Below are 12,997 nucleotides of genomic sequence, written 5' to 3'. Positions count from 1 at the left end.
CTGCAGTAGTACAGTATTAAGATAACAAAAACAGGGGAAAAAAAACAGAGGAGAAGGGGATACAGTTACCCTATTAATCTTTTTTAAACCCATCAGTTTCTTGCTTTCTGCCTCACTCGGCACGCTTCCTTCTTCCCCACCAAAAAGAAAAAAAATTATTGTCATGTGGACTGTCTAATGCATTGTAAAACATGGCACTGCCACACACACACAGCCACCATTGGACTCTTCTTCTAACATGAGTGTTCAGGCTTGCTCTACAGCACCAAGGATTTTTCTTCTCAGCTAGTATACTGGTTTGTTTAAGTGAGAGGAGAAAGAAGGGTTGGTACTGTAAAAATGAGGTCTTTTGAGGAGGAGGTGGCCAAACTAACATGAAATTGGCATTCTAAAAAGGGGAAAAGGGAAAAAAAAATGTAACACGCTTTTTGAAAAAGGATTTCTGTCAAAAGAATATGCAGTTCTGTAGTACTGCATAGTATGGCAGTTCCTTGTGTTCTCCTAATGTGATGTATTGAAAGAAAACAGTTTTTCGCTTGTTACTTGAGTTTCCTCTCAACTTGTAGTATATGAGCATGCCCTACTTTTTGCCTAGCAGTGTTCATTTGAATGCTTATTCCAAAATGAGTTGTGTTAGTTTGATATGATTTAAAAGATTTCATGCATGACTCTCCTAATTGCACAAGAATAAAAAACAAGCAATAATTTTGTTTATGCATGTGTCACCAGAAGTACGTGAAGACTGACTCATAAGTACAAGTGAATTTAGCTGTAGTGGTTGAAGTGATTGCCACTTGCAGATATCTGCCTGCTCCTCTTACGTGTGCACTATACCCATTACAAGGATAGATGTACGAGGTGGAAATTACTCCCTGTCTGTGACACCTTGTACTCTTTTAATATTAGCATCAATTAAAATTAATGATGCTTTCCCTTAACGTACTGCTCTAAGATGCGGTGGCTGAAGTCACTGTATGTATCTGCTGGCTATTCCTGCTGTTGCAGATGGTCACACTCTTCCAGATGGAAGAAGTCAAGGGCAGTAATCAGCTGAGGCAGCTAGGTCCACTTGTAGTCATGAGTCAATCCTGAGCCTTCACTACAAAATTTCTGCATTTTGTTTTCACAGCTTTTTTGATGAAAAACTGTTTATAGTGACTGTAGCTGCAGGGTTGAAAGTATTTTATTTTCTTGTAGGTGTGGTCAGGTTTTTTCTATGATCTGTTATAAAGATAATTTGAATAAACTAATTCTTTTTACATTTTTTACTAGCCCAGCAGAAGAACTATATTTTGGCTCCAAAGAAACTGGAGAGAAAAAATGTTTGATAGTTCTCACAAACGTCACTAAAAACATAGTGGCTTTTAAGGTAAGTATTTTATGTGTGGCCTGATATACTTTACTAAATGTGTAACTTTTTCTTGTTTTGGGTAAGGGGAAAACCATACTATTAAACCCTCTTTTCAGTCTAAATTTTTTATTCTGTTGTGATGTTTGAAGCAGATCAAATAAATCGTCTAGCTGAATTTGTGCCTATTATGTACCACCCCAAAGGGAATAATCAGTAATACAAATCTTTGGTACACTGACTGAAAAAGAGCTATGGGGGTGGCTAGTTCTTTATTGAGAGTCTAATACTTCCCGAAAAAGAAAGGCTTGAGCACTGAAAAGTGATCTCTTTAGAATTTTTCTCCTTTTTAAATCTTGTCTGGGAACAAGTTAGTAATGCTCCAGAATGATGCAGCTCCATCTGTAAATGTCACCATCAAAGGAATGAACACAGTTATGTTTGCTTCAGAAATACTGAGTTGACTTGCATCTTGATTTGGTTTTCCACCACATCTTTTGTGTTCCCTGCACACACAAATAACTAAAGTTTCCATACTTTCATATTAAGAATTTTAAGAGAGAGTCCATTTGATATTCTTGGCTCTTTTTATGTATGTCTATAAGAGAGAAAAATAGCATATGCCAGAAAAGAAAGGATAGAAGTGGTTGAGAGAGAAGAAAAAGTGAATTCCAGTGTCTGATTACTCCTACAAAATATTTTAAAGACTGTATGTATAACTATGTCTTAATATTTAAGCTTTTGGGGATTTTAGTTATTACAGAATGAGGGAGGTTATGAAACAATCATAGTTTGTGCATGCATTTACTATGTGCTTGCTTGGTATTTTTTGTTTGTAGGTGAGAACAACTGCTCCTGAAAAATACAGAGTTAAACCTAGTAACAGCAGCTGTGAACCTGGCACATCATTGGATATAATAGTGTCTCTTCATGGTGGTAATTAAAATCTTACAATAGAATTTTTAAGAAGTCGGGACAAGTTTTATTAACAAGCTGACTGCTCTAGAATACTAAATGTTGTATGTGCTTGCTGGTGTGTAAGGCTGACTGACACCCATGTCTACTTGGCTGTTGTATGAGAGTGTTACTATTTGTAAAAAAACATGGATGTCAGACAGCATTTGAGTAACTGCCCGTACTGATTTACTATTCTACTTAGGCATAAGCAGCTGTTGTCTGCAGCCCATTTTGTTTCTTGTCTTAAAAAAAAAAAAAAAGTCGCAGTGGCAGCTGTCTCACTTGTGCTCTATTACAGTGGAAGTTTAGCTGCGGTAAATCAGTTTCCTAAATTGTTGCAAGGACAGCTGAATTTGCTGGAGAATGCATTCTTTACAAAATTCTGGGTTGTCCTTGAATCATTCAGGTGAAACTAGTTCTGTTAAAATGAAACTGTAGAATTTTGGGAAAATTGTAATCAAAATTGTTGAGCTTAAGAGAATGATTTCATTGTTTTTATTTCTAGTAAGTCAGTGTCCAATGTCCTGCAATGAACAAGCTCTCATTTTAAAACACTTTTGTTCAAAAATGCTTCTATACACTTTGTAATATTGTCATTTTATCCAAGCACACTTTTGCCTTTTTTTTTTTGTTTTTTTTCTTTGAGGGCAGGTTTTGCAGCTTCTCTGCAGGATCGTTTCCTTATAATGGCAGCAGAAATGGATCAGTCTTCTGGAGCAGGTGTACCAGAATTGACTCAGTTTTGGAAAGAAGTCCCTAGGACCAAAGTGATGGAACATAGGTGAGCATATGGTTTTCTGTTGACGGGGTTTTTTTAGCTATTATCGTTTAGCTGATTTATAGCACTTGCATTTCATAATCAGTGAAGGATTCTCCAAACCCAATTGTGTGCTTACTGACTGAAGTATATTGCTGAGGCTTCCACTATGTTTTAACTGATTAGAGGTGTTTTTAATGCATAAAATATCATGGTATTCTGCACATGCTTTTCTTTTTATTGTTGTTGTTCTTGTGCTGATTAAGAGTTAAGTGGAAAAAATGCGAATGGATGTGACAATACACGTGGACAGTAGATTTTTTTTTTTTTTTTTTTTTAAAATAAGAATGTGCCACTTGAGTTTTCTAAAAAGAAACAGGCAAGGAAAGAAGACATACCAAATGCAAAACAGTTTTGCTAGACAATATTAAAAAATATTCCCTTTCTGCTACAGAAAAACATAATTTTGTAGAAAATCTCTGTAAAACCTATCACATGTTCATATGTGTGGTTTTCCATATTTAATGGTGGAAAAATACCACTAGGAAAATAGGTTTCCCCATACACTCTTTTAAATGTACCTGTTACTCTCCTCTCTCATCTGTTCACATCTAGTTGTATCACTGTACATTTCTAGGAAAAGTTCATTGTAGTTCTCTTTCATCTAGAAGTCTTAGTCATGATATCAAGATGCTGTTTCATCTCTAAAAAAAAGTAATTTGACTGTATTTTTACTGTAGATTGTTCCTTTTTTTTTTTCTTTTTCCTTTTGATGTGCTGCCTTTACCCCCACATGGCTGAAATTATCATGGACAAAGTATTTTTGAGACTTGATGCCTAAGTCTTGCTCTATCTTTGCTTCAAATGCTTGTCCCTTACTTCCCTATTAAACAAAATCTACATCATATGAGTGACCTTAAGCTTCCTTGCACAAATGTTGGAATTTTTTTTAAGACAGACCCTGAAACAATAGGGAGAGATTATTTGATTACATTAAATTTATGACCTGCAAAGTCTGCCATGTATGTATGTTACCAATCAATACAAAACTGACCTTTACTTTTTATTAAACCTAAATTAAAAGTAGTGGAGAATATAATTATAATCTCTTTGATATTATATGTGCAAGTGCTTTATCTGAGGAATCTACTTAGATTTTATTACACGTATTTGTCCCTTTTTTTTCTTTTGTCTTGCCGGAGAAGTTGTAGCAATTATCTTTCCTTAAAATAGAAAAATGCCACAGCCTCAATTTAATAATTTATTTAGCAAATAAATTAATTCCCACATTAATTGACTTGCATATTATCAGAGGAGCTTCTGCTGTATTTTATAAATTGCATAGGATTCCACTACCTTCAACTGTGGCTTGAAATTCTGTTCCTGCATATTCAACTGTGGAAGAGGTGGACTCCGTGAAAAACATTGTTGCTAAGGTTTAAAATGGAAAGAAAACCTTTAGATTTTGTTTGCTGTTCAATAAATTGTTGCATCTCTGGTAGTGAGTATTTGACTGAATAATCCAGTGGATCCTGTGCTATGAATTTAAAATTATGAAGATATATTATAACTGAGCATGCAGATAATTTTGATCTTGCTTTCTATATCAAAAGCTGTCAAAATGTAATTGGTGGACTGAGAAAGCCTTTTCAGACCATCATTGCAATAGTCCCTCCTCGTTGCTGGCGGATTGGACTAGATGACCTTTAAAGGTGCCTTCCAACCCAAATGATTCTGTGGTTCTGTGATTCTAATAGTCATTTAGAAAATTAATCAACCAGAACAGATGATAAAGCGCATATCATAACTGTTAGATGGACTGTTTACTATTAATTATACAATTTACATTAAATTTGTGATTTTGGGTGCATACTTTTTTTTCCCCTTTCACAGGCTCAGGTGTCATGTTGTAGAAAGTAGTAAGCCTTCTTCTCTGACATTAAAAGAGAACACATTTAGTATTCCAGCAAAAACCAATGAAGATTTACATATACAGGTAATAGTATACTCCTTTGTGCTGAATATTGGACAAAATTATAAAATATGATAGAGATAAAAAGAATTTGTACTAAACCTCTTTGGTACTTTGTAAATTATACTATTTGAAAAGCTCAGCAGTTGAAAGTAACTAAGTCAGTGATAGTGATTTAATTATTTTGTTGAACGGTACTGGTTTAATAAAATACTACTTTCAGTGTATTATATTCAGCACTACATTCAGTGCTCATTCCTCTTGTATAAGTTACATATCTGGGGTATCAGTGAGCCTCATCAGTATCTTTTGCTTCCTAGTGTAAAGATGTCACCTGCTTGATATAGGCAATATACACTATCCATAACTCTTTAAGATTCAGAGTTTCTTTAGTGGAACAGATTCCTGAAGTATGTAGTGATAGAAACGGGATCACTAAGAGAAGTCTTTTCTTTTTTTTTTTTTTTTTAACTGTGCTTATAGTTTTTGGCTAAATAGCTCTAAATTAACAAGTACTTTCATGTGTAGTAATTCTAATTTAATGAAACTATTTCTATTTTCAGCTAACTCGATTACTGCAAATTAATAAAAGACTTCAAGAGCAGATTGATCGCTGCCTCTGGTTCCAGCAGTTGTCAGTTGTTTTATCATTACTATCAGTTACTGTTGTTGCCTTCTGCTTCTACCTGGCATACACCCAGAGAAGCTAAAAAGAATTGCTTTGCACTGGATGTGCTGCCTATCATGATTGGTTGGAGTGGAAGAGATTGCAGTGCTGCGCTTGGATTCTGGAACTGCCAAAATGAGGTTTGTGAGCCCACAACAATGAACGATGATACAATTTCCTGAAAGAAAAGAAGAAATGAATAACCAGCAAAGGAAGTTACTGAAAGTTGACACTTAGAACAGTGCCTGAGGAAGATGTTAGAGCTAGGACCTATTTTCACTGTACAACTCAATAAATACTACTGAACTGGAAGGAAGAAACCAAATACAACATAATTTAAAACTGTTTAGGTTTTTTTTCCTCTATTCAACTACTTTAAATGCAATATTTTGTTTCTTTTCATCATATTCATTCTTACATCCTGAATTACTCTCATAGAAGGTGCAAGCAGTCAACCTAAGTGTATTTTAAAGGTTAACTTGTTCATTCAGAAGAATTTACAGAAATTATGTAGTACAGGCAGATTTTTTTTAAATCTAGGTACATGCTTATATAAAGGAAGATATTTGTTGTTAGTAATTATTTTGGAAATTCAGGCTTATTGCTTTCATTGGTTAAATTCCTTATTTCTGTGCTTTTTCTGAATGCAAAGTTATTGTAAATATTTCCTACCAAATAACATGCAGCCATATTGACCAGGAATATAACCCTTGTTTGATTCCAAAGATAGTAATGAAATAAGCATGATGAGACACTATTCCTATTCTTTCCTTTTTTCTTTTTTTTAATTTGAAAGCAACTTTTAGTAAAATTGTGGAAGGAGTGAGAGAGTTGACTTTTGATGACCCATTACTGGTTCATAAAAAGACTAATAAATGGTCAATGTAAGAACTTACTCTGAGATGTGCAATATGCTTAAATTACAGATGAGTTTATGAAAAAAGCAAGTCAAGACAGGAAGATTAAATATTGTTGAAGGCAACATAAAGGTGTTATATCAGCCATTTCTCAGAAACTGTTGTAGAAATAGTGAATGAAGCTAGCAAAAACTTAGGCTAACAAGGATTCTTTGTGTACTCGTTGTAAATATGTATATTAAAATGATAAACACTTAAAAGGAGACTGATGGTATCTTTCATACATTTAAAATTTTCACTCTTGATGAGGTCTAAAAATTTAAAATAATTTCTTTACTATAATTAATTTTTGCTACAAATTGGCTTTGTAACAGATCATTTAGTTTTGTCTGTTGACTTCAGTAGGTAGGAAAAGATTGTTGAGGAGAAATGAAGGTCACAGTCTGCTTCTGTCTTTTTGCTTACAGTATCTCTCCAGTGTGTCGTAGATGTACTACCATTTCTAGGAAATAGAAAAGGGCAATTTAAAAAATGCATTAGTAAACTGATTAACTAATAAAGCAGAATATTGTTCAATATGATTACTAGAAAAATTACCATGTAAAAGGCAAGTCTATAGAACCATTTGGAGCACAGTCTTCTGTCCTTTCTTAATTTATACAACATTTTGCTACATCTGCATTTTCTTAATTTTTCACTAATCTAATTTCTGTTCAGTTTGCTTCTCAGTATTTTGTTTTCTTAATGAATTGGCAACTTATATTGTTCATTGTTTACTATGAAGCTGTTATTTAGGTTATTTCATATGCATGCAACTCAAATGCTTTGTTTCCAACAAAATGGGTTGTTGTCTTGTTGGGAAAGATAACAAAGTAATTTGTAACCTTAAGATAATAATAACCATGCTATTAAAATGCCAATTCCTTAATTTGAGTAGATTGAATAGCACTTTACTGTAAAATTGCAAGAAATATATTCTTAGAGTCTTTGCCAATATGAATATTTTAATGTTTGGGTGCTTTCATATTTTCAGTATTTTATTACTATGTTGGTATTTTCTTTGTATGATGAATCAGATGAACATCTTTTCTATTTTAATATGTTATAGAAAAATACAGTTACAAAATAAATATGAGGAAATATTTAGTCTTGAATGTTTAGTCTTTTAAAAAAAGCTACATTTCCTGAGGTTTTGGTTCTCTTGATGTTCTACAGACACTTAATATGAAGGAGGGGTCAATATGGTAAGGGCCCATAGTCTGTTGTATAATAGAGGCTGTGATGATACTTTTCAGACAAATGTAAAATAGATGATCATGGATTCTTAGACAGAGTGCCTAACATAATAGGATAGCATGTGATATTGGCATGTAAACACTACCGTGGCACAAATAATGCAAATCCACACAATACAATATATATATCTCTTGGTAAAACTAACTATTATTTAAACATCACACAGTAAATAGAAAAATATATATAAGCAAAAAAAAAAAAAGTAACAGCATTTTTTCTTAAATAGAAATTGTCAGTAATCTACTTTGTATTTTTCTTCTGTGAGAACTTCATTGTTTCTATCATCATAAAACATGGTGACCCATGAGTATTTTCCTAGTCTTCAGCTGTTAGTAGTTTCAGTTTTGTTTGCCTATGGTTGGAAACACACATTTCAGCCAGTCCATTTTGGAAGGTTTTGTTAACGCACACTGAAGTTACAGAGTGCACAGCAGTAACATGATTTGACATGATACCCAAAACTGAGAGAACAGACAAAAGATTGTTTTCAATTTTTTTTTCACTGTACATGAAACTCAGTTTATAAAGCTGGGGCACTCTAGAACTTAGAGAATTCACAAAATAGGATTTGATTACATGAACTAGCAAGACATAAGGTTGATTTTTCCTTTCTCTCATTGTAGGTTAGCAATTAATCTTGGCTTTTACAGACAATTAAGAGACAGCAATGACTGTAATCCTAAACATTAGCAATCTGTGCTCCAAAAGAGCACATACTCTTTTCCTAGCAAGCAATTTTTGTGCCCTATTCTTAGGTTCAGTTTTTTACTTTATTAACGAAAATATTAGATTTAAGACTTCATAGATAATGCTGTGTTCGTCATCTCTTCTCTACCTCCAGAGCCTTACTGCGGGATAGCTCTGAACCATAGGAATAGGTGGTGTTCAGTGACACCATTCACATTGGCACTGATGTTGTTCACCCTAAAATTATTTAGAGTGGTTTAATGTTACAGTGTATTTGAATGCTCGAAGAGGTAGCAAAAAAGAATAAAAAGTTTATTTTACATGGGAATTATTTTCTTTTTGATAGTGAAAACAGGCATTTTTGCATAAGGACACAGTCATATTGAGGTTTTTTAGTTAGATTCAAAAACTATCTTAAGGAAGAAACACATTGGAGTAGGCTAATTTGGAAAAAAAATGTTGATTATAATATTTTAACATATCAAATAATTCTCCTCCCTCTTTAGAAAAATGGACACAGACAAGCATAATGGTTTTTAGACATTTTGAAAAAAAAAAAAGGGGGGGGAGGGGCAGCAGGGACAGGAACAGGGGTTTTTAATTGCCTTTCTATTTCATCAGTAGTTCCCTGCCATAACTGAGTTGTCTCTAATGTCTGCATTCAAGTTCTCTCAAACATTTGTCCCTGCTTCCAGATGTTAGTTTATATGGCAGATATTGACTGTATGGGGTTTTGTAGAGAGCATTTTAAGTCACTGCGCTGTCTTGGGGATCCTCGTACTTTCTGTGTAGTTAGACTGGCAGCATAAAAGTTTAAATGCTGTTCTGTTAGTAAAGGACAGTGTTAGTTCTTTCTTTTTCTATGGCTTTATTGTGAAAGTGGATATTCAGTCAGAATAATAGAACAAATTTTAAAATTGACCAAACAACGCTGTTCTGCAAAACACATCACAAGTGGCTGTAAGAATTCACCGGTTTACATCTTGTAGTAGTTCCATAGGATATTGTGTCCGAGACATGAAGATGTCTGTATTTACAGTATATGTGTTAGTTTAGGAAGAGCTAGTCAGTTCTAATTAGCTAGGAAGAGCAGGTTGAGTGCTCTTTTCTGAGGTTAAAGAAGACACCTTAAGTCAGTTTCTGAAGTTACTGTTCCCTGTTTCCTGGAGGATGGCTCACTGAGGAATTACTGACTTGGTATTATGGCAGTTGCTACATTTCCATTGTGTGTGTGTTAACACACGATAAGTGATTGTAAGTTAATGATTCAAATTAACAGTGTTTTTCAGTATGCCTATTTCTTGGGCATACTTCAGCATCAGCAGCTCCTGGCTCTGTGTTTGCTGCAGCTGGTGAGAAGTGTAAACTTCCCATTTTCAGTTTTCTCAGTCATTTCAGTCCCACTTTTCAATTCGGACCTCACTACTATTGCTTTTGCCACTTTTCACATAGTGAATGCCTACAGTAGTACACATAGACCCAACTTGAAAAATAAAGTGTGAAAAATCCACCTCTCCAGAAGCGTGGCAGTGTGAGAGGTTTTCCTTCTTTGTAGAGGAGGTGAATGAAGCTCCATGTGCTGGTCTTGGCTGGGACTGATTTAGGTAGTTTCCTAGTAGATCTGTGCAATTACTACTTTGCTACTTCTGAGTAGAAGTACTGAAATCCACGAGTTATATGAGCAAAGAGTGAGCAGCTAACAGATTTTTGCCAGTAGGTATCGGCTCCTGGTTTACTTCATTTGCAAGACTGGTGCATCAACCTCTACCTACTCGGCATGCTCTAAGTCACGTCTGTTTTCCGAAACACTGAAAGAAGCACTGGGCTAACAGCTGAAGAGTGCTCAATTATTGCTGTATGATTGCAGCTAATAGCACTTGTTTTTTTAGATTGCAGTAGGCAATTCATTCTGATGGTGTTGCTGAAGTTAGTTAATAATGAAGTGCAAGTACAAAACCCTTTAGGAAAAAAGAAAACTATTTATCAGTTGCCAGTCATTGTGGTCTTCACCATAGTCCAAAGTACAGCAGTAGCCCACCCAAAGGACTGCTACGTTCTTCCTTATGCCACTTCAGCGTCTCTCAATCTGTTAGTACTACTTTCTCTGTTCTGTTTTAATTCTCTTAATATCAGTTGTGCTATATTAGCACTGTATGGGAGTTGGTTGAAATGTAGGAAAACCTGAACATGAAAAAAAGTTTGTAACTTCTGTTTCTTTATCTTTCATTTTCTCTGGTCAGCAGTAGAATGTATTCATTACTTTACTGTCACTTGGAGTTTTTTCCCCAAAATATTTTTGGCGGTTTTGCTTCCTGTTAAAAATATCTTGTTAGAAGGATAGTAAATTATGTGTTTCATTCATCTTGATTAGCCCATAAGATATGCCAACACTTGATGGTGATTCAGCCGGCAAGAAGCAGCGATTTCCTTGAAAGCATTCAAAGAGGGGTTTTTTTTGTTTTTCAAAAACTTTAAGTCACCATGCCTCTTTTTTCTTTAGTCTTGATCGGACCCTGCTCCTGAAATAAATACCTCTACACAAACCTTCTTGACTGAGGAGCAAAAGACTTGGCCTATTGGAACTTACCAGAAGGAACAGATAGTTGAATATGTACTTTCTGTTACAGACCCAACTACAAATAACAGGTTACATCTGCTCCTGTTATTCCAGTACGTGTGTGTATACTGTGAAGTAGCCACACAATAAACTAGCATTGCTGCTTGATGAGAAAGTAAGTGGTAAAGATTCCCCCCACACATCAGTTTTGTCCAGAAAGTCAGGAGGGCAAGGTGGAGCAATGCTACATAATTATGTGCTCTTCCCACAGCAGGCTAAATGGTCTCTCTAGAGCAAGTCCCGCCCTAATTTTGGGCCCAGGAGAGGGAACAAAAGCAATATTGATAGGTTTTGGTTCAGAGCCAATGTGGTTTCCTTAGATTTGCAAAGAAATGCTTTGGACATGAGAACTCAAATCGAAGTCTCCCAGTATCAGTCCCACCATGACCACTATCCCATTTTGTGTTTCTGATGAAATCTGAATTAAGATATCCTTTGGATAATGATGATGTAGTCTAACAAATCCTGTGTGGTGTTTAATTATTCAAAGTTACAACTTTCTTGTATTTCCTCAGCCCTGTATCTGTTAAAATCATTGCCAGTTTCATTTTTGACAGCTTGGAGCTATATCTGAACACCTGCTCTTCAAGCCCCAGGGAAAATGTCAGAAATGAGGAACATAATTTAAATAAATATAGATGACAACAGTAGTGTGAAAAAGAAGCATAAACAGAATTTGTTAAGCTTTTATTTTCTAGAATGCTACAATTGATAAATTGCTGAAAGGAAAAGCAAATCGGGGCAAACACCACAGATGCTTCATTAATCTGGTACAACTAACACTTACAGATTGATGCTTAACCTACTGGCATCTGAATTACTATAATCCCCATGCCCTGAAGTGCATTTTCCTGTACGCAAGTAGCATTTACCATATTTTCCTTTTTCTTATAATTTTTTTGGAATTTAAAATTGCAGCTGATGGTGATGACTCACAAAAACATTTTGTAGTGCTTTCTAAAGGAAAGTAGTACTTTCTTCTTGAGTTCACAGTTTGATGGGCTTTGTTCTGCAAAAAGGATGTATAAACATGGGTTCTCAGTCCAGTCTGGAATTTGGTGGGAAACCTCAGAAAAGCAATGTTCATTCATACTAGTCCATTGCAATTTTTAAATACAATCCTGAACAAATGCGTGTAATCCCAGCTATTGCTGTTCCAGAGATCATTGTGATTGACATGATGCTTCTTCCTACCCCTTACATTGAATGCATGTTGGAGTATAGAGTAGGTGTTAAGTCATTTATTTCCAGCTCATACTGAAAGTACACTCCAATATTCCTATGCTGACTGTCAGTACTGGTATATGGATGGGGAATATGGGGAAATGGTACAGCCACTGTCCTAAGACTCTTCAGAGAGAGCATCCATTACTCCAGTAAGTTTCCAAATTGAGGAGAAATTGCAAAAGCATCAGAGGAAGAGTACCTAATTCTTTTCACTACTTTGGGCACGGGCATCTGCTGGAAACCTTGAGAAGTATTACACGATAAATAAAAGGTGAGGTAGCCAAGGAAGGAGCTGTATTGGTTTTGTCTGCTCTAAGCTGCCCATTGAAAAACCAGGGTAGGCAAGTAGATTTTGTGCTCTGTCCATTTTCAGTGAGATTTACCTTCCATTAACCATTTCACTTTGGAAATATACATGAAGTTCCTTAGTCACATAGATGCTGTCTCACAGCAGTCTGGCCCAATGGATGACAAAGCTTGCAGGTATGGAACATTAAAACACAGGAGTACACCTCCTTTTTAAAATTCTCCTTAGAATTATTTACTGTAATTGAAAATACAACGTTGTTTTTGTTAATCCCTGGAAAACTCAAGAATGTGTGGAAAAGCCAC

General features: G+C 35.2%; 1 protein-coding gene across 1 annotated transcript in view; it reads left to right on the top strand.

The window, feature by feature from the left end:
* The window catches only part of MOSPD2 (motile sperm domain containing 2), a 41,738-nt gene extending 35,692 nt beyond the window's left edge, over positions 1 to 6,046 (top strand). Inside the window, exons 11-15 of the mRNA XM_072849409.1 lie at positions 1,273 to 1,369; positions 2,188 to 2,284; positions 2,957 to 3,086; positions 4,956 to 5,058; positions 5,598 to 6,046. Of these exons, the coding sequence (XP_072705510.1) occupies positions 1,273 to 1,369; positions 2,188 to 2,284; positions 2,957 to 3,086; positions 4,956 to 5,058; positions 5,598 to 5,744 (574 nt within the window). The 3' untranslated portion in view covers positions 5,745 to 6,046. The remainder of the gene's footprint in view (positions 1 to 1,272; positions 1,370 to 2,187; positions 2,285 to 2,956; positions 3,087 to 4,955; positions 5,059 to 5,597) is intronic.
* The last annotated feature ends 6,951 nt before the right edge of the window (positions 6,047 to 12,997 follow it).

The sequence above is a fragment of the Ciconia boyciana genome, chromosome 1 (assembly GCF_034638445.1).
Source record: "Ciconia boyciana chromosome 1, ASM3463844v1, whole genome shotgun sequence".
In the NCBI taxonomy this organism is placed as follows: Eukaryota; Metazoa; Chordata; class Aves; order Ciconiiformes; family Ciconiidae; genus Ciconia; species Ciconia boyciana.
Note: the sequence above shows the minus strand (reverse complement) of the source record. Positions and strands in the feature narration are given on the sequence as shown.